The 20,919-nt window shown below is 49.3% G+C and overlaps 7 protein-coding genes across 7 annotated transcripts; 3 read left to right on the forward strand and 4 right to left on the reverse strand.

Annotated features, from left to right (window-relative positions):
• Positions 1-69: 69 nt before the first annotated feature.
• N7462_002091 (MBL fold metallo-hydrolase) lies at positions 70-1,331 on the reverse strand (the record flags this gene model as incomplete). Its single annotated transcript, XM_057073817.1, has 2 exons — positions 70-923; positions 986-1,331. The coding sequence occupies 2 exons, from the start codon at positions 1,329-1,331 to the stop codon at positions 70-72; spliced, it is 1,200 nt and encodes a 399-aa protein (XP_056937458.1).
• Positions 1,332-1,756: 425 nt separating this feature from the next.
• N7462_002092 (uncharacterized protein) lies at positions 1,757-3,501 on the forward strand (the record flags this gene model as incomplete). The annotated part of the gene is made up of 5 exons (XM_057073818.1): positions 1,757-1,974; positions 2,025-2,169; positions 2,230-2,589; positions 2,644-3,426; positions 3,493-3,501. The coding sequence occupies 5 exons, from the start codon at positions 1,757-1,759 to the stop codon at positions 3,499-3,501; spliced, it is 1,515 nt and encodes a 504-aa protein (XP_056937459.1).
• Positions 3,502-3,720: 219 nt separating this feature from the next.
• Positions 3,721-5,233, reverse strand: N7462_002093 (glycoside hydrolase family 30 protein; the record flags this gene model as incomplete). Its single annotated transcript, XM_057073819.1, has 2 exons — positions 3,721-4,325; positions 4,378-5,233. 2 exons carry the CDS (start codon positions 5,231-5,233, stop codon positions 3,721-3,723), a joined length of 1,461 nt encoding a protein of 486 aa, XP_056937460.1.
• Positions 5,234-7,938: 2,705 nt separating this feature from the next.
• N7462_002094 (putative pathogenicity factor) lies at positions 7,939-9,255 on the forward strand (the record flags this gene model as incomplete). Its single annotated transcript, XM_057073820.1, has 1 exon — positions 7,939-9,255. One exon carries the CDS (start codon positions 7,939-7,941, stop codon positions 9,253-9,255), a length of 1,317 nt encoding a protein of 438 aa, XP_056937461.1.
• A 1,633-nt stretch (positions 9,256-10,888) lies between these two features.
• On the reverse strand, positions 10,889-13,516 carry N7462_002095 (SNF1 family serine/threonine-protein kinase; the record flags this gene model as incomplete). Its single annotated transcript, XM_057073821.1, has 4 exons — positions 10,889-11,451; positions 11,516-12,115; positions 12,172-13,007; positions 13,125-13,516. The coding sequence occupies 4 exons, from the start codon at positions 13,514-13,516 to the stop codon at positions 10,889-10,891; spliced, it is 2,391 nt and encodes a 796-aa protein (XP_056937462.1).
• Positions 13,517-14,635: 1,119 nt separating this feature from the next.
• Positions 14,636-16,261, reverse strand: N7462_002096 (snoRNA-binding rRNA-processing protein UTP15; the record flags this gene model as incomplete). The annotated part of the gene is made up of 1 exon (XM_057073822.1): positions 14,636-16,261. One exon carries the CDS (start codon positions 16,259-16,261, stop codon positions 14,636-14,638), a length of 1,626 nt encoding a protein of 541 aa, XP_056937463.1.
• Positions 16,262-17,958: 1,697 nt separating this feature from the next.
• On the forward strand, positions 17,959-20,604 carry N7462_002097 (uncharacterized protein; the record flags this gene model as incomplete). Its single annotated transcript, XM_057073823.1, has 4 exons — positions 17,959-18,176; positions 18,242-19,142; positions 19,250-19,737; positions 19,800-20,604. 4 exons carry the CDS (start codon positions 17,959-17,961, stop codon positions 20,602-20,604), a joined length of 2,412 nt encoding a protein of 803 aa, XP_056937464.1.
• Between the last annotated feature and the right edge of the window lie 315 nt (positions 20,605-20,919).

Here is a 20,919-nt window from a genome sequence, read left to right on the forward strand (position 1 = left end):
CTGTCTATATAGTTTTATTATTTGGCATTTCCACTTAATGGAAGTGCTCTGACACGGAAAGGGCATTATCTAATTTCTGAACGAATCCACTCGAATACCATCCCTCCAAAGGCCATCCACAATAGGAATATCACGATTTCCTGGTCCGATGAGGTTGCCGTCCTTGTCGTACCGCGGAAGCTCTCCGAGCCAGCCCCAGTGGCATCGCTCCTTTAGTCCCTGGTTTTTCCAGTCATTGATATCCTTTTCTGGTTGATGATTGAATATTGGTAGGTGATCCAGCAATGCTGTGTCATGTGCAAGGCAGACCATGATATTGGGGTCCGCGTCAAAGTATTTCTGCATTCCCTCTGTAGTCACCACCGCAGTGGCTGGATCTTTGTAGGTTGAATGTTCGTGGGTAGAAAGCTGGTAAAATGGGGTCGTTTTCGTATTAACCGAACTTCCAACTTCCCGTAATTGTGGGTGATGGCCCAAAAAGAATTCGCATGGACAAGGCGCAGGATACTTTTGACTGTTCAAAAGTGATTCCCCAGGAATTTTCTCCGGAAATGGGATCGCCTCACTTGGTCTAAAATCCCCCGCAAAATGGCAAATATCTCCTCCGAGGAAGACAAAAGTGTCCGGGGTTGTGCGCGCAAGAGCGCATAAATGGCCCGGCCAATGTCCAGGAGTGTCCAACAAATAAAGCGAGCCATCCCCATAAAAGTCTGTTGCTGGAAAAGGCCCAATATATAAATCAGTGCACCCGATTTCTATACAGTTCCGCCCCTCGAAGTCGGCCGCATTGAGGTTGGAATTTGAATTCTCAGGGTACGCAGGGAATGGGCCGGTGCCCTTTCCATAACAGAGGTTCGTAGAGGAAGGGAACAAGTATGGGCTTCCCATATGGTCCCAATGACTGTGCGACCAAATTATATCATCTTGGGTTGATTTAGAATTTCAGGCAGCTTTTCAACAAGTGCTACAAGTCTTACTCACGTACCTATCTCGCTCAGCTTCAAACCTTGTGCTTGTAAAATCTCAGTCACATCCTTATCAACTCTGACACCAGGAATTGCGGCTTCAATTCGCGTCAAGGTAAATGGCGGTGAATTCCAGTAGTCTTTTCGAGTTCCCAGGTCGAACATTGCCTTTTTTCCAAGTCGCTCATTCTCGATCAGGAAAGCAACAGTTGTCACGCTCATGCGCTCATGCCCAGGCATTACAGGTTTCACAAAAGAAAATGCATGAAGTGACATGATAGATGTCGTGTCTATCATCCGCACACGCACCGTATTGTTTGACGATGGTGGCGGATTAAGGGCGCTCACCCCAATTTCGGGGTTCATAGTGTTTGAGGCCAGAATGGGGACTTGGATTCTCTGAGAGGTGCGACTGATCTATATTAAAATATCCAATGCGGGGAAATCAATTGGCTAAACAATTTCGCTCCTTAGGTGGACTTCAAACTGAGTCGGAGTTGGTCGGGGATGATCGGGCATGGAGTCTCAGTCGGCCAAACCCCCGGTTACAAAGAATAATGCGAATTTCCGTGCCGGGCAAACACCGCCGCCGCGGGTCTGCGCACGAGAGTGGATCCTTCCACATGGAATCCCCATGGGGTAGTTAGCAGGATTTCCTTCTGTATAACTATGGACAGCCTGACCACTCCCAATACCCCTTTTGTCATCATGAAGCTCAATTATTCAAAATCACAGCTACAGACGAACCGGAGAAGCCCATTATGATACCTCAATATAGCCATGTTGAAGTTATGTCAGGCAACGGAGTTAATCACAATCCCTATGATGTTACCGAGATGGAACTCGAAGCTGGAAAGGATCCGACTGCCAATAAAGCAACCGAGTATACCAAAGAGGACGATGAAGCTATGATAGCATTGGCAAATTATGACGGCCGGCCTTTAATTCTGGATGAAGCGACGAACCGAAGATTGCTTCGGTCAATAGACTGGCATTTGATGCCTATATTGTGAGTTGCTTCTTCCAACTTGAATAACTCCCCTTTCTAATATTTCCCAGGTGCTGTGTATTTGGGCTCAATTATTTGGACAAAACAACATTATCATACGCTAGTATCATGGGCATCAAACATGACCTCCATCTTGAAGGCGACGAATATCAGTGGCTTGGATCCATCTTCTATATTGGCTGGCTAGCCTGGGAGGTATGAGATCGTGACCTCCATCTTTATACTCATATCGCTAATATTCATTATTTAATTCAGTATCCTACAAATCGACTCCTACAACGTCTTCCGCTCGCCAAATATTCTGCTTTCTGCGTTTTTACTTGGGGAGCAATACTGGCCCTCTTCTCACTTGTGTCAAATTTCCATGGTGCTGTTGCCATTCGGTTTCTCCTAGGAGTCTTCGAAGCCGCCAGTATGCCGGCATTTGCTCTACTTTCATCACAATGGTATACAGTTCGGGAGCACAATCTAAGAGCAGGGCTATGGATAAGTGCAAACGGATGGGGTCAGATAATCGGAGGTTTAGTAGCGTATGGAATCTCTCGTCGGCTTTCGGAAGTGGATAGCTCTATTGCAGGGTGGAAGCTCATCTTCATTGCTACAGGCTGCTTCACTGTAAGCTCCTATTTCCGTGTTAATGAATTTACTTACTGATACGGCTTCTGGTAGACATGCATTGGAGTCCTATTTTTCTGGATAATTCCGGATTCTCAGATCAATTGCCGCTGGTTGAATAAACACGATAGGCTACTTGCCATCCAACGTGTTCGAGAAAATCAACAAGGTATCGGTAATAGATACTTCAAGTGGTATCAGTTCAGAGAAGCCTTTTTTGACCCACTCAACTGGGCACTTTTTCTATACGGGGTTCTTTCAGATATTCCCAATGGAGGTCTTACGAATTTTTTTAGTCAACTAATCGTGAGTTTCGGTTATACAGAGCAGCAAAGCCTTCTATACGGTATTCCAGGAGGCGCTGTTGTGATTATAGCATGTCTCTCTAATGGCTGGGCTGGCAATCATTTTCAAAACCGAACTTTATTTGCATGTATTCCAATGATTTTTGCACTGATTGGTATCATTCTCATTGTCGCTCTACCTATTTCAAAAAGTGGAGGCGATGGCTACAACATCGGTCGATTGTTCGGTTATTATTTAACGCAGGCAATCCCAGCCACCGGTGCAACTGTCCTGTCTTTGATCTCGAGCAACATTGCAGGCTACACGAAAAAGACGACCGTTGCCGCTCTTTATCTTATTGGCTACTGTGTTGGAAATATCATTGGTCCACAGACATTCAGCCCCAGCGATGCTCCTCGATATATTCCTGCCGAGATCACGATCATTGTTTGTTTTGCTTTGTGTATTTGTGACTTACTTTTCATCAATTGGTGGTGCCGTCGAGAAAATAAAAGGAAGAACATGATAAGATCAAGCCCAGGATACATTCGGGTGGAGAACCAAGGGTACAGTCTCACGCTTTTTCATCATGCAATAGGGATACTGACGTTTTTATAGCTGGCGTGATCTTACAGATAGAGAAAACCCCGAGTTTATATACGCAGTGTAAGCTTGTTACACACCAGGTAATGAGACAGACTTCGTCTACATTTTGGATTTTCAATACCACCCCCGCACACCATTCAGTTTACCATTGAATCAATTTATGTAGTCTCCGATACTTATTAGCTACCACAAAATGGGACTTAAATTCCCTTCCGCAAAGCCATGTGTCTCCTGCACATTTCAAGTTGAAGCGGGGAGCACCCAGGTGGTCACTGATTCAGCTGGAATATTTCCACTCCACTCTTCTCCGCTTTCAGTAGAAAGAGTAACATAAACATCATTGCCAAATGTGTTCTCAATAACAACTGATCGACTTCCATCTGGGTTTAGTGAAGCCACAGACTGTATGCCTCCTCCATTTGAGTAAGTGTAGCTACCGCTACCACTCAACACGATCGCACCAGGTGGCATAAATTTGCTGAATTGTGCCATCATATAGTAGGCAGGATTGAAAGTATATCCCCCATTGCTTATGGTGACTAGACCTTGGCAATTTGAACATCCACCGCTAGAAAGATGAGGACCATCATCAGAGTTAGTCCCAAGAGTCCATGCAGTGACACCGGATGCCCAGTTCTGTAAGGGGCCCATAGTGAAGCCAACTGCCTGATTCCATGTACCTGATGGAGTCCAACACTCGGTCATATATTGTTTAACATTGGGATTGGTATTGTGGAATTGGGTGAGTACGGTCCAGTCAACATTTGTCGCATAACAATGCCATGCGACAGAATCAACGTATTCACCGGCATTATTTATAACAGTCTGGGGATATGAAGCGACATCTATTAAATAAGTTAACCCAGTAGTCTCTTTTGCTGCGATTAAACGACGTACCAGTGTTGTGGTCATATGCCCAAATATCCGTATCAAGATTCGCGTTCTTTAAAGCAGGCCCAATGTAGTTCTGAATCAGCTGTGCAGATTCGTCCGCATAGACATACATAGTAGGATAGCCTGATTGACTGTTCAAAGGCTCGTTCTGGATCGTGATGGCGTCGATGGGAGCGCCTAGGCTTTTATAAGCCTGGATGTACTTGACAAAGTACTGGGCGAAGGCGCTTGCATATCCTGAACTTCCAGTTCCTCCACTGAGGTACCCATCATTCAGATTGTTGTTTGTTGTGGTTCCATCTATGACTCCATTCAACTTCATCCAACCAGGAGCACTCCACGGAGAACCGAAGATTTTCAAGCTAGATTGCAACGACTTCATCGAAGCAAGCATCTTTGCCATCGCAGTTCCGCGATCTCCCAAATTGAACCCAGTCATCGATGGATCAGCAGCGTTTCCATTGTCATCGTATGTATATGCCGGGTCTCCAGACAAATCAGATGCACCAATCGTGTGACGCATCAAACTGAAGTCTGCACCTGAAGAGGTCATCAGATCATTCAAGAGAGACTGGAGGTCGGAGCTGGATAGGGTGTTGAAGGAAGTGACGGTGGCATCGGTGACAGCTGCACCAAACCCAACTATAGTCTGCTTGTGGCCAGAACTGGTATCATCGACGCTCAGCTTCCAAGTTGACTCTGATCCGGGACTACCGGCACCTTGAACGGGCGCAGCAACCGAAGAAAGCTTATAGTTTCCAGCGGAGTTGGAGCTATATGCCGTCGCGGATCCAGCCCTTTTTTGTGCAGCATAGCTAACCGCAGCAAGACTCAATAATGTCCAAGCGGCGTATACCATTTTGAAAGACAAGTAATGGATTTCCTTTTCTGTACAAGATAATATTTTCAACGGATTGACAAGCAGAACCCACAGAAGAGAACTACAAAGTCTGGGGGGAGTGGCACCATTTTATAGAGCTATGCATGATCTAAAACGACCGTAAATTGTCCGGATTTTCAGCCAGCACGCCTGATTCGCAAGGAAGCTGACCCACGCCCTAGGCCGATGAGAAGCATACCAAGAGTCCAATCATCATTCCCTAAAAGCCGGACATGAGTACTAATGCGGCATTTCACAAACTCTCTGCTGAAGAAAATCATGATGATGGATTCCAGCACAGGCGTTCCAAAGCTTGTTCCTGAATTGGTGGGAGTGTTACCCTTCGAAGCAATCCGGAACTCCGCTGAAGACCCTGCTCCACCTCCCCGCAATTCCCCCCCTCAGCCACGGCGCAACCTGACAATGCTACGGCATGCGGAGAACTAATAGCTCAATAGTCACTGAGGGCAAGACCTTAGCGCATCACGTTCGGACATAACTTGCCAGGAAACCCGCTTGGTAACTTCATTCTGACTGGCTGGGCCGAATAGGGAAAATGGTCTATGAGGCGCTCGTTCTCGTATTTTTCCATCTAGTTATCCACTCTACTCCTTGTAATAAAACGATCTCTCTGACCTGCAGAACTCAACGCAGGAAATGATCTGATGAAATCAAATGCCGAATCTTGACCAAGCTCCACTCAAAAGACGAGAATCTTAACACAGTATTTCCATTCTCCCGTAAAATCCGGGCAGTCCACCGTCTCGGCAAATCTGCCTGCCGATCGCCTTCACCGGGATGACAATGAGTAAATTTTCAATGTTTCCTAGCTGACTGGTATTCGTAGATTAAGCTGACGGGAATCTAGAAATAAAAGATTCTCTCACGCTCAGCTAGGGTCAATTTTCTGCCGCCTTGGATGTTCTCGGGGTCCTATCATATGCCGAATAGTCACCAGATAACGCGTGAGATTGTGATGAAGCCAACGGCTTTGCCAAGGTCCATTGAATTTTGGAGCCTGCGGTTCGCAATATTTTGAGAACGTATAAAACAACTTGACAAATTGATCATGTCACTTCTGATTCTTGAAACAAGATGGCAGCTCCTCAGTATACCATTGCCCCTTTCAGGGAAATCGAGCTAGCGTTGCTAGTAAGTTTCACCTTCTCGATGAACCTTGCCCTTGTCATCGCCCGTCCTATAATTCTCGATCAATCCAATGAGCTTCTTCAAAAGAAAAGTGTATACCAAAAATATATACCGAAGCCGTCAAGACAGTTTTTGAAGACCCTTTGCTGGAATTTTTAAGGTGGTTGATAACGAGTCCAGAGAAACAATCGGTCCCTTTGTGCTATGACAAATAAAGTCATCAAAACAGGAAGTGTAACAGCGCGAAGGACCGTTTAATACTGATCGGCGTCACGATGTATCTCAGAATACCCCAACAGAGATTCATCCCGGCCGTTTGGCGAGGTTAGCAAGGCAACATCCATCATCACACAGGTAATAGAATCAAACAATCATCACGGCAAGTGGTAATATACTATTTTATCCGGCACTTCTAACCTATAGCTGAGATATTTCTTACATGTGCGTGAAGCCCACTGCTTAGCGACATGGAGTTGAGTCCATGTTGGTTGAGGTCGAATTTGGCAGGGAAAGGACGACTGGGATCCCCTGGGATGTCTCTTCATTCGAATTCTTCCAGAATCTTGGATTCAAAAAGTCGCCCAGGTCGAGATCGATGTGCAAAAGCATGCACCAACTCTCCCGCTATCTAGAATGATACATCCGTCATAATCTTTTTCTTGGAGGACCGTCAGTTAGCCTTTCGGGGGAGGTCCATGACTAGAAATCTCTGACACAGTGCGTAGAATAGGTAGCTAAGTTGTTAAGAGAATTCCATATACACAGCTTCTTGCGGGACTTCAGAGAAATAGTAGCAGTTTTACATTTCAAGTGAGATTTAGATTGAATTAAATAGATATCTCGTCATGATAAGACAAGTTCAATATGCTGGATCATACTTAAATAAGTAGAAATAGGTGCGCAATCCTTTTTGAATCATGAAAAGCATGGTGGCAAGACGGGATATCAAAGCATCAGGCTATCCAGGGAAGGCTCGAACTCTCGAAGTCTGAATCACAGGAAAAAACCAATCTTGATTGTTCCTGAAATTATATCAAAGCTGATCTTGTGCTTCGCTAAATATACATTAAAGAAGGTTGGATTGAGGAGGTCTCCCCTTTTAGACTATCATAGCTACTTCGATGTAGACGTACCAAACATATCAAAGAGGGGTTCTCCTCTCGGGACTACGGAAAAGTGATGAATCAGGGTGATAGTTGGTAATCGAGTGGATTGATTGCTTGGTTTCCATTGAGTGAATGTCAGATAGCGCTTTGAGAGGGGAGAGAGGGTAGTATTTAAACCATCTAGTATCTTTCTTCTTGTCTTCCCTCCTACTTTGTCTCTAAACATCGCCATCTCACCACGATCATAGCTTGGAAGAAACTTCTTCTACTTCCGTCTTGACAGCAAGCTTCATCCATCAAACTTCCTTTACTGCCATCCTGAAGATGTTGCATCCTACCTCTCGTTCGAAATCATCTAGAGATATTTCTCCCTCAAACACGGCTCCAGCCACTCGCCACGATTTGATGCCGCCTATCTCATCTCCAACGATGGATGATCCTGATTTTCGGCTTCCCTACCTGTGGGCAAGACATGACGAAGAGCCCCGCGACCTCGTCATTCGCGAGCGAACAGCACAACTGGCCCACGATAATCCCTATCAAAAGCCTAGTGAAAATCACCACAGCCTTCCTGGAGGTCTTCCATCGCTGACTTCAACTGCCGATGTTCATAGAAAAAGCAATTCTGTCCATGATAATCCCCTCATGCTACGCCTGCCCCCCATCCAGTTCAAGACCCTATCCAGTTCTGAAATATCTTCATCTCCAACACTCATCCTTGAAAGCCCTGTCTTCAAGCATTCTCCAGAAAGCTTCACTGGCAGCCTTGAGACTACTGCAAGTCCTGAAAACAGTGCTGTGAAGGTCCAGAAAGCGGAAAACCCAACAGTTTTTGATGAGAAGAGGAAACTCATTCCCATCTGTGAATTTTCATCTCCATGTCGCATGACTCCTTCGCCAGATGGGATGCACTTCCGGAAGGTTGTCTCTCATGTTTTCGGTCGAAACAAAGCTTCCACCAAGCTCTTTCCTGCTAGTGTCTGGGTCCATTACTGTCGGAAACATTACCAGCGCGCCCGGTATCGAGCTGACCAGTGGCCATTTACCCAGTGCGAGCTCCTTCTCGAATCTCTCAGCCGTATGGAGCGTTGGAATGGTGTCGATAGCTTTGAACTCATTCTTCGTCGACGTGAGGTGATGCGGGTTGAAGGTGAGAACCGAGGTGCCGTGGCCAGAAACACAACTAGTTCATCTGGGTTTCTTCAAACTGGCCGCAAGCACCCAACTGCCATAATTTCCCCAGTGCCCGAGTGGCTTCGTGATTATGTCGGACACGGAAAGTCTTTTGGGGAAATTCGAACCATCATCCTCAACATCCGGGAGCACATGGTGCGTCTACGAAAGAAGGAAAAGAAGAGCAACCATGAAGAGAACGAGACGACAAATGAGTTTGTTCAGACACATTCCGCCAGCAACCGTATCCGGAACAGTGTTGTTCGCTTTCCAGATATCGAGATCCTGCCCACCTTCAAGAAATGGGTACTGGACGCTGCTTTGCGACAGCGGGAGACTGTGAAGGAAGCCGAGAATTATTCCGTGGATGAGAGTGAACACCTTTCTGACGGAACTACCCAGAGCACTGTGCAGAAGTATGATGATGTTGTCAACCATGGGCCCGAAATTGGACGTGCGGGCGTCAACCAAGGCTCGTCACAGAGCCAGCGCCGGCGCAGCCAGCGAGGATTCCTGCATATGGTCAACCGTGTCACACGCCGTGGTTCTGTGAAAAAGCCGATTGCGAAGTAGACTTTTGGTTGTCTTTTGCAGAACTTGATTTGGAATGTGGAAGACTGTTGAATGTGTATCCCAGGACTATCGCGAATGGGTCCAAAAGGCGCAGGATGCAAGAGAACAATGGAAGAAAGAGACAAAAAGAGAATATCACAATTCATTTTGCTAGCTGGAATAATACTATTCAAGTTGAACCTTCCATGTTCTTTCTCTTTGTCTTATCCTATAATTCTTGTGAGAATTCTAGTGTTTCCCATCTTTCCAGACTTGCTTGGGGCTTGCTTTTGCCCTTGAAAGCCATCACTCAGTCCTCGGAAGAATTGCAGTGCACCTTTAACTTTCTGGAACTCCCTGAGAAGGTCGTTGTCAACAAAACTTTTCTATAATATCTGACAACCGTATCTCATACATCGGCTTTTCTCAGAGGGAAAGGAAAAGATTTCGCCAGTTATGTCCATTTTATACGAATAGGAATTGTCGGGTTTGCTTTTCAAGACAAGTCCAGCATCTTATCGCGAGCTATGGAAGAATATAAATGGAGGCAACAAAAGAGAGCAATGAATGGACTAACTAGGCCTATATTTAGTCAGCCGTTATTTTACAAAGTCATCTCCCATGCATGACTTTCGACGCAACATGGTGTCCACGGCGCTCTTCCCTGCCGAGACTTGCGTATAGGTTTGCCGAACTTTCGAGGTGTGATATGTCCAGGGCAGTAATGGCTTTTCACCTAGTGTGAACCTTTGCTAGAGAAGTGAAAGAGTGAGACAGAGTCGAAGGTTTTCTGATGGTATTGCGTCAACGAGAAGCTCTGCGTACGAAGAACAGGTCCAAGAGAACTCCAAAGACAACAGCTTCATAAGCAGCCCAACCAGGTACTCGCGAGCGCGTGAGAGCTTACGTCTCCCCAAGAGCCAGCTAACTACACGATGTCGTTCGACCGTAGAAGTTGCTTGAAGAGATTCGCGGTATCATCCCCTATATCCGGGATGATCTTTCAGAAATGATGGCTGCTCAAAATGAGAATGGTGTCAGTGTCCGGTCTGTTAAGAAGCCCAAGCGGGAACAATCACTCTTCAATTTCCAGGCACTGGTATACTTCCGGTTTTTAACCCTCAATTACTTGAAGATGCATAGCGACGGCGGGCTGAGAAACAACCGAAGAGAATATAAGGGCTTCTAGTTAAGTGAGATCACCTCAGGACAGATCAAAATCACGGTCTTGTATACAATTTATTTTTAAACCCTCTCTCACCCCCTGCCCAGTCTTGCTGTGCTTTGCATTGATCTCAGAAATATGATGCAAAGGATGCGATCTGTGATACAGGTAATATCTGGTAATAAGATACTGTGCAATTCATCCAAGAAGTCCAAGAGAACATGTTTCTAGAGAAAATGATTTTGTATATGAGGACAGGAAGGGAAACGAACACCAGGTAATGTAAGAGCACCTATTAAACACGCTTGCTTATGAAGAAAGAGACACCAGATGCAGACAAAAACAAAAGTATTCGATGTACAATCACACCCATACATTCCCAACTGAGCAGATAGACAAGGTAATTAATAAAAGATGACTATGGTAGGAGATGTCATGATCGTCGTTGAAGCATCATGAAGATAAATAGAAGTCGACGCATGGCGGCACTTAGCTAGCCACTGCCAGCTGAGCCACCAAGTCAGATGCCACATCGAGGAACGGGTATGGGCTTGTGACCTCCTTCTCCTTATTTTTCAAGCGCTTGCTGATCGGATGCCATTCGGTGTCACCATGGGCGCGGATGACGTTCTGGTATCCGTCACATTTGAAATCGACCATGTAGTTGTTCTCCTCAAGCTGATACAGCTGGATGTCGATGAAGACCCAGACACCATGTGAAATGCTTGGAAGTCCATTTTGTTGAGTGGCCGAGGATGGTGCAGAAAGTGTGTTAGTCTCGGGTGTCGACGATTTCAGATCCTTGTCTTTGTCCTCAACTGGAGCAGCAATTCCAGCGATGTTGAATCGGCGACGCAATTCCTCCAGATCGCTGCGGCTATTGTACACACTGGTCGACGCTCCTGGGGCCTTCACGCCCTCTTTCAAAAGACGAGCACGAATGAACCAAGGATCCTTGGGGATATAGTAGTCCGAAGGAAGGTCGGGGTATTTGCTCTGCAGTGGTTTGGGTTTGTCCGGTGAAGGCGTGGCGTCAGGCCCAATATTAGTTCCTACGCACAATAGTTAGAAAAAGACACTTCATCTTCCACATCGGATCGCTGGGGCTGTTCTTACCGGACTCCACGGGTTGGATATCCCAAACGCCACCTTGGGCAGCGATAGCTCGGTACAAATACAACATGGCTTCGTAAGGCTGATTCCGGGACCGGATGCCGAACTGCCACTTGCGTGATTTCTTAGGCTGTTGAGTGATGGGGAGCCCGATTGGAGGCTCAAAACGGAGTTTATCCAGATCCACCACACTTCGCGCATGAGGCTTCAACGCTCGGACAGTAGCAGCCTGTTCTTCCGGAGAGAGCTCTCCACCCTCAGTACCCGTCCGTTCCTCATAGGCTCGAGCAGCTTCCTGCCGACGCTCTTCCATACGCGCCCTCTGTTCTCGATCACGTTGTTCCATGAGCTGATCGTGGACATAAGGCAAACTAGTGGGCAAAATTCGGACGTGGCTGGGACGAGGTTCCTCAAGATCTTCGGGGTCTGCTTGTTGAGCCTCTTCTGGCCGTGTTCGCCGGGTAACACTTTGGGTTCGAGCAGGGGTTGGTGAGGATGGTGTCTGAACTTTGGGTACAGCAGATGCTCGCTCTGCGGCTGCTGATCCGGATACCTTGGGCTGAGGAGAAATACTCTGAGCTAATAAATTATCTTCGGTTGGAGCTGTTGCGCATTAGCTGCTGGATAGAAAAATACGATTGTCGAAAGTCTCCACTCACAATTAGTTTGCATCATCTCATTCTCAACAACAATTGAGAACGCATCCTTGATGGCACTTGGTTCGGGGTGTCGCAAGGCCTCTTCAATATCGTCTCGCCCATAGCCCATGCTGCGCTCCAGCTTTGACACAGCGATCTGGTGGATCTTCTGCTGCACCGGCGCGGGTTTGCCTGAAGCCGCCTTACGAGGATCAAGGGCTTTTTTGATATCTAAATCGGTGGCGATGTATTCTTCCGGTGGTGGCTGGAGGTAGCTGGGGAGATTTTTGGTGAACCATGGGTCCTGTCGAATCTCGGGGATGGTGATTCTGTGGACAGGGTGAACTTGCAGCATGGCGCGGATGAGTCGGGCGGCACCAGGAGAGATATATCCGGGGATGTGAAAGTTGCCCGCTGCGATTTTCTTAAAAAGGGCGGGAATATAGTCATCGTCGAAGGGCAATCGGCCCACCAACAGCACATAGAGAATGACACCACAACTCCAGACATCCACCTCCGGTCCCGCATACAGCTTTCCGGAAATGACCTCAGGAGCGGCATAGTTTGGACTACCGCAGCTAGTCTTCAAGAAATTTCCATCCGTCATAATGTTGCTCAATCCAAAATCGGCAATCTTGACGTTCTTCTGGCTGTCGATGAGCAGGTTCTCGGGTTTGAGGTCGCGGTGAACGATCTTGTGTCGATGGCAGTACTCAACGGCACAGATTATCTGTTGAAAAAACTTGCGGGCCTCATCGTCGCCACATTTTCCCTTCCGAACTAAGTAATCGAACAATTCTCGCTCGGCGTATTCGAGTACCATCACTATGTCGGTTTTGGTAGCGATGACTGTGTATCTGAAAGCGGGGCACAGACCATTAACAATTCCATCATGCATGAAGAGATAGACAAAGAGAAACAAGTGGACAAATATTCCATGGCGACCAAATGGATGGAGGACTCGAGTTCCTTACAATTTAATGATATGCGGATGTCGTAGCAATTGGAGATACTGAATCTCTCGCTCTACACGCCCGACCATGTCCCGGGAAAGCAGCTTGCGCCGGGAGATGATTTTGAGAGCAACTTGGCGTCCACTGGGCTGGTGAATGGCGAGCTTCACCTTTCCGAACGATCCTTCGCCCAGAATCTTGACCGTCTGGTACTGATCCAAACGTTGCATATCCCGTGTAGTGGCAGGGGATTGGGTCGCGGGGTCGGGCCTGCCGGTCGGGCGTGAGGGCGGCGGCATGGCCATGGCGGAGGGGTTCGAGCTTGCGGTCTTGCTCGCTCGTTCACGCGGACGGTCGCGGTCGGAGGGAGGAAGAGGGATCGAGAGATCTTCCTCGTCGAAGGCGGCGGCCATGATGAAAGGACAACGTGACGTGATTGATTTTCCGGGTCGTCCAGTTCCAGCGGTCCGGGTTTGCTGACTGTGCCGTGGTTCCTTAATTTTTTTTTCGGCCTCAGAGCATCGCCAATCAGTCGGTCTCGACCCTCTCCACAGTCGAACCGAGGGTGGAGCTGGGACAGCTGTTTTTGTTGCTCAGCAGGTCGAGCGGGGCGGGATGGAGGGGTGGGCAGTGAAGCACGATGCCAAGGGTTAGCCGAGAGAGGGGTCCACGATGGAATGCTGACCGAAGTTCCCTGATACGAATAGAATTTGAAAGAGGTTTGGTAGAAGACGATCACAAGAAAGCGCAGGAGGGGGCAAAGGAGAAACAGGCTAAGGATGAGAGGAGGTTGAAATGCGGTTGCGGTTGGACCTGACGCTTAGGCACATTTGGGTGGTCCATCGCCCCAGCCCGACCAACATGGAACATGAGAACGTGACGAGGACTTCAAGCGATATCTGCGGCGAGGGACTCTATAGTTCAGGCTGATATCCAACAGGGGTTATGGGAGTATAATAGGGATAGCCAAGAGTTGTATACATAGAGTCCACAGAGGCTAATCCTAGTCTTCATACAACTAGTACGTACAGGCAGGAGAGAAACCTTCACGTTCCTCGTGCACTTCATACATGATGTACTGTTCCACCTCCCGTCGTATACTCCTCAGGTCTTGTTCAGTGGCTTGCTGTTCTCTATGAACACTTCGACCAAACAAGCCCTGTTCTGAAGTCATTTGCATGCCGCAGAACTCATCAGAGTTAGCTTAGGGTCTTGATATTATTTGGAAGCCATCGTGTCCCTCGCAGACCGCCACTTTGTAGTAGCAACGATGGGGCTTAGGGTAATGGATCCAGGCAAAGAAGTGGAGCAAGAAAGAAGACTCAAGACTCAAAAGGGTGGATAAAGGCTTCGTAAAATGCTGAATGGTCGACTTTTGTTTTCTCTATGCATCAAACTGTACAAATCGGCCAAAGTGGCCCGCCAGGTATACACCGACAAAGATGAAAATCCCCAAGACACCTAGTCCGAGAAAAAAAAAAAAAGAACTCCAAGACCGTTGTACATGTGCAAATGGACCCCCTTCCTGCTGATCAGGCCTTCAACATATCCAACATACCCTTGGTTTGGCAGGCATGTTGGGCCATCTCTACTTCATCGCGCACTCGGCGGTGCAGACGGTCGACCAGCTTATCAATTTGAGCCGATTGGCCAAGGTTTCCCGAATAGATGTCGAGCAGGTTCATGGCGACCTCCACACAGAGATCGACTAAACGGGGCTCGCGGATGTGCTTGTGGATCCATTGGAGAACGGGCTGAAGAGTGACTTCGTCGCGATCGCAAAGCGAGCTGCGCAACGCGGAGCGGTGCCGAAGAGTTGTAAGAAGGGTGAGCTGGGCGGTCTTGTCGGTCGATGCCAGAACTTGGTCCAGAGCGACGGAGTAGCGACCCTTCCGAAGATCATTCTCCCATGGCTGCTCCTTCTTCCGTCGCTTGCGGTCCTGGCCTTCAATCACGATATCCACGCCTTCACCAATGAAGTCTCGACCACGAAGGCGCTTTTCCCACCCGGATCCGCGCAGCTTCTGCTTCTTTGCGACCTGTCGGTCATGCTCTTCCAGCTTGCCCTCCAGGAGAGCTTGCATCTCTTTCCGGCGCTCGCGCTCCTTGACCTTCTGTTGGCCGGAGAGCCGAGTCTTGACCGAGAGCAGACCTGACTGCATACCCACAGCGACATGCTTGTCCTCGTATGCTACACCGGACGTAATCACCTGGAGTGAGAGGATGGGTGATGGATATTTGGATCCGGAGACCGTATTCCATCCCGTAGTCTCGAAAACCTTCATATGTCCATCCAACGCACCACTGAGCAATCGCTCGCCATTAGATGCCAGCGCAAGCGATGTCACAGTCTTCTGGTGACTCTGGATCATATGCAAAGGCTTGCCCGCAACAATATCTAACACCGCGATCTTGTTGTCGGCGGCCGCAAGCACCGTGGTGCCCGCTGGCATGGGCAAGACGCTCTCGATCGGAGCGGCCATTTTGAAGGTCATGGCGGCCCGGCTCTCTACACGGGGATCCCAGAGGCGAACTGTGCGATCGTAAGAACCAGAAACCAGCAGCCCTGATGAAGCCATGGAGCCAGGCATGAATGAACCACTGCGAACGTAATCGGTGTGGCCAACAAAGGTTCGGGCGCTGGTATCTCCCGGAAGATCCCACAACCGGACAGTGCGATCATCGCTAGTTGTCATGAGGGACGTTGGATCACTCGGCGAAAACTTGCTCACCCACACCGGCTGCTTGTGGTCCTTCCATGTCTTCAAAATCGCCCGCGAAGTGACATCGAAAACCTGCACTGTACCCGTGTCATCACCTGTGACGAGAATGCGGCCATCAGGCCGGACATCCGTACCACGAACAGTGTCGTCGAATCGTGTGATTGTTCGCAGGAGCTTTCGGGTGCGAATCGAGTAGATTTGGACGCGGGCACCGGTTGTGACGGTAAAGACGTCGGGGGTTTGTGTCAAAGAGGGAAATGCTGCAGCTGAGGATGGTGCAGATGGCTGGGTAATCAGATTTACCGGTCCATTGGCAGGCGAAGGGATCAGGAGCGGATTCTTAAAGGTTCGCCAGTATTGCTGCTCTGGTGTCAGGCGGGTTGAGGGCAACGAGGCGAGTTTCACCTGCTGCAAAGGCAGGACGGGCGCCGCCATCGTAGGCTAGGAGTGTGCGAGTTCCAACAGAATGGTTGGAAACCCAACTAAAAGACAACTGAATTGGGCCCGACCCTCGTATCTCAAAGAGGAGTCTTGGTGAAGTTGAGGATCTTTTTTCTGCCGATCAAAAAAGTTCTGCCCCATTGGGAATGGCGGCGGAAGGTCGTCTCTGGCCTCAGGCGACAAGGCCACAATCACCGGTATGGCATTCAGGCTCCTAAGGCAGCCAGGCAGCAAGGCAGCACGGCCCTTCTCCCAATTGATTGTTCGAAATCGCAAGAATAAAATGAGAGTTGTGTATCAAGACTCGAACAATGAGCTTCCAAGTGTCATGAATCGTATACTCTTTCTCGACATACCCTATTGACATAAATTCACCAGCTACTGGCAGTCGATTGGATCTAGGTTACGAGTTCGCCTCGCGCCAACATCCCGAAGTCTAGAATTGCCCCCCTCAATCTATCTACAAGTGCTGGGATACTTACAATGCTGCTAAGTTCAGATGAGAGTCGACCCGGTACTAATGGGTGCAGTCAATGTGATTCGGAGTCGATGGCGATAACCGGCCAAGATCTCACCCGCTGTTGGCCGAGAAACTCGAGAACCCCTCTCGTGGATCCTGCAGGCCCCCAAATTCTGCACCTGGTTTCTCTCTTTTAATAATAGCACAACTCCCGTCGCAACCGGTAAGACGGGGCTGACTGTAGATGCTCCATCCACTGGGGCTGTGATACAGGCAACCGTCAATGTGTTTGATCCGCGCAGCAGGGGATGGTGGTACATTGTCGAGATCTGTCTCACTGTGGGATAAAGCTATTGACAATAAGATCTCGGATAATTTCTGATCTCCGATCCAGATGTTCAATGATGATCGAACGAGCTGCGGAGCTGTGGCGCCCCGATGTACTCTGTACGGAGCAGTGTGTTGTGGTGGTTTGGGCCGTCGCTATGGCAATTCGGTGGGGGATGAGCATCGTGTCAACCTTACAGGTGGGGGGGCGCGCCTGACAGCTGCGCAGCGCTTCGAGTGAAACCGGATTCACCAACAAGACTATTGATGGATGACGATCACGACTCTGGGCCAGTCGCCAATCGTTGCACTTCCTGGTGGGTGTACCCCCTGTCTGCTCTTGGAATGCTTCAAAGTGGTGGATCACGGTGGCTGGGGACGTGGTGCGAGCTGACGCTGCCGATCCACCCTCATTCTCAATATTTGCCTGGGGTTGGGTGAAATGGCAAATGAATTGGAATGATATGGAGACATGTAATCTATTCTTCTCAACAGTGAGAGGCTGGAAAGAATCGTAGCATGTCACCAGTGACGAGCCATGAACAGAGGGAAGAAGGCAAAGACGCAGCTCCTGACGATGAGGCATCGTTTGTTTATCGATAACCTTGTATCGGCGTATGGTCACGTATGGTTACACTGCCCCGATCCACCGCGGTCGAGACGCTTGATCCAGGGGACCCAGCCAATCAGCATGTGTATAAGGCCCGTTCCCAGCCACCCCCAATACCGCATCGAACATTCCGTAAGGCGGTCGCTTTATCTTTCTTTTCTCGCCCCTCGTCGCTCTCTTCTTCACTCTTGATCTCTGGAAAGTCGCCAATGCTGGACTGCACCCTCTTTGTACTCAAACACTTGACCGGTTGAGTACTCGAGCACTCGAAAGACCTCGACTCAGCTTGTCATGATGTCAAACCTCACCAAGCTGAACCATGCGGCCGGCATCTTCGCCGACATGTCGGTCGATGGGCCAGCCATTGGCACCCTGGTCGCCATCATTGACCGTGCCAAAAACCTTCCGAATCGCAAAACCATGGGCAAGCAGAACCCCTACTGCGCGGCTCGCCTTGGCAAGGAAGCTAAGAAGACACCGACGGATCTGCGGGGTGGACAAACTCCCAGATGGTATGTTACTCGAGACTTGATGATGGTCCGCGCTAGGAGTTTCAAACTAATAGACGCCTGTATAGGGATTATGAACTCCGCTTCACGGTGCATGAGTCACCAGACTACTACAAGCTCAAAGTGTCCGTGTTCAATGACGACAAGAAGACCGACCTGATTGGAGAGACCTGGGTCGACCTGCAAACCCTCATCATTCCAGGCGGAAGTCAAAACGACCACTGGCACCATCTTCAGTGCAAAGGCAAATATGCTGGGGATATTAGGATTGAAATGACCTACTACGACACCCGTGAACAAGATGAGGGAGTGAAGAAGCGTCGGGAGAGGGCTAAGGAAAAGGCCGAGGGCAAGGTAAGCCCCGCGTCTAGCTCTGGTTTCTCGGGTCCCAGACAGCTTAAAAGACGTCCGCTACCGACTGATCCATCTGGCGCCCCTGCTCCGAGACCACTGCCAGTGGAACAGCCTGTCGTCGCTCCTGCGCTGCATCATCCGATGCCCTCGAGACCGCCAGTGCAGGATCATGCCCAAACCATGGCCACACCCCTACCACCGAGTAACACAGACGCCCTTCTCTACACTCCACCAGAAACTGCTTACGACAATCCGTCATATAACACGCCGTCCTCTGCCATGCAGACACAGGGAGCATACGATGCCCCCGATAGTTATCAACAAAAATGGGACAATCCAGCCCCGACTCAGGCCCTTCCTCCTGCGGGCACAATGAGACACAACACCAACGAAGCACCCTATTCCTACAGTGATAAATCCGAGCCTCAATATCACTCCCACCCTCCCCGCCAAATGCGCAGTCATTCCGACTATGATCAGCGCCCCCCTTCTCAAGATTATCGCACAACATCTCAGGAACTAGATTATGAGAATAATACGCATGGAAGAAGTCCGCATGATGCGTACAGCGTGGTTTCTCCTCAGTACAGTGCCAACCCTATGACATTTGGACATGTATCCACATTCTCGCCTCGCCACCCTAGCCATGAAGATCTACCGGCCCCCTGGACTATTCTCGACCAAATTCTTCATCTGGCCCTGGAGATGAGATTCGGTACCAGCCGCGCATGATGAAGGCACTGCCTGCGCCGTACCATCCTGAATATGCCACCATGCAGCCCCGAGTGGAAGATGAAGATGAAGATGCACCCCCTCCTCCACCTCCAGTTCATCGCTCCAGAATGGCGCAGCCGGCTTCTCCCGCCCAGCCGCCGGTTGGCCAGTCACCATCTCCTTACACACCATACAGCCCTGGGTACACCAGCAATACATCCTCCATGCCAGCGAGCTTAGTGGCTGGGTATGAAAGCGAAGAACACGATAGAGTGTTCGAAGGCCGAAATAGCCGGAAGAACAGCACCAGCCACTTAGAAGACGAAATGATGATTCCCGAGCCCCTGGCTCCATCACCCGCACCGGTACCGACCTCGATGCCTGCACAGGCATCTGTTCCGATTCCTATGCCATATGACCCCCGGTGTATCCCCTCCGAACATCTCCTCAGCCTATTGATGACCGTCCAAGCTCTATACGGAGTCGAGGCGGCTCAGTCAGTCCAGATACCCGAGTTGTGACTCGGAAGTCAGTCAGTCCGCGACCATCGATATCTAGTGCCCGTACAGGATCTTCGGTCCCGTTCTCTCCTGATTTTTATAACACTCTCAACCCGCAAGCTTCACGATCTATCACTAGCCGAGAGCCGTCGCCGGCCTACGAGACTCCTTCCCAGGCCCGGGACGCAGCAGTGCGATCAGAGGTTACACCTGTCCGGGATCTAGATCAGCCTATTATTGGTGATGACGGTCGTGAGATTGATCCTTCAGATCACCTCCCGACAGACACATGGGCTCCCGAGCCAGAGAGAAAGAGCAGGAAACCTGAGGTGATTATTCGCTTCAAGCACTCTGCCCGGCCTACTTCTCGAGGCAATGACACAGCTTCTCGCTCTGGTCCCCCGCCACGAGTTGGATTCAGGACCACTGATTCGGATCGCCCGAGCATGAAGTACACTACAACCCATATACACTCCACTCACGAGTCCGTTGACCGGACGCCTCCCCGAGCCGATCGTGCAATTGACAGCTACGGCAGCTACACTCACAGCCGGAGCTATAATACCCCCACTTCCGCCGAAAGGCCACGATCTTCCCGAGGCTCCGTCTCCCCCTCTCCGGGTTCTCGCTCCCCTCTGTATGATTACAGCCCCGGCCCCCCTATTCCATCCAAAGTACCGATCTCGAGCGGCTCTCCGGGATATCCGGTTGCAGTGAGCAATCCTCACAGCGGAAACCCGGGTATGGATGCCCTCAGTCGAGAACTGAAAAGCATCGACATTGGGTCGGTTGCATGCAGCCCAAGTCGAGCCGTGCGGAAGTATGCACCGAAGCCATCGGCCACGATGGGATATGCTCGTTGAACAAAATCTCAAGGTTCATATGCTGATGTGTTATGTATGGCTATGTGTTTTATCCTGCGCGGGAGGCTTCATTCTTATATCCCGGGACTTATGGTCATGATTTCAGAATGTGTATTTGGCTCTTCTTTTTTCGGATATCCCGCATGGCGGCGTTTTTTTTTCTCCTAGGACCAGTCTCTACGCATTGTTTTAGTACCTGCTTGTGCAACGATAGCAAATGATACCTTTGACTTTCTCTTTTTTGGAGAATATGACTACTTTTCAAAATCAAACGGAATAATTTATCTATCTTTACCTTTCCACGGAGTTCTAGCG

The sequence above is a fragment of the Penicillium macrosclerotiorum genome (assembly GCF_028827735.1).
Source record: "Penicillium macrosclerotiorum strain IBT 26536 chromosome Unknown utg000002l_segment0_segment0, whole genome shotgun sequence".
Lineage (NCBI taxonomy): Eukaryota > Fungi > Ascomycota > Eurotiomycetes > Eurotiales > Aspergillaceae > Penicillium > Penicillium macrosclerotiorum.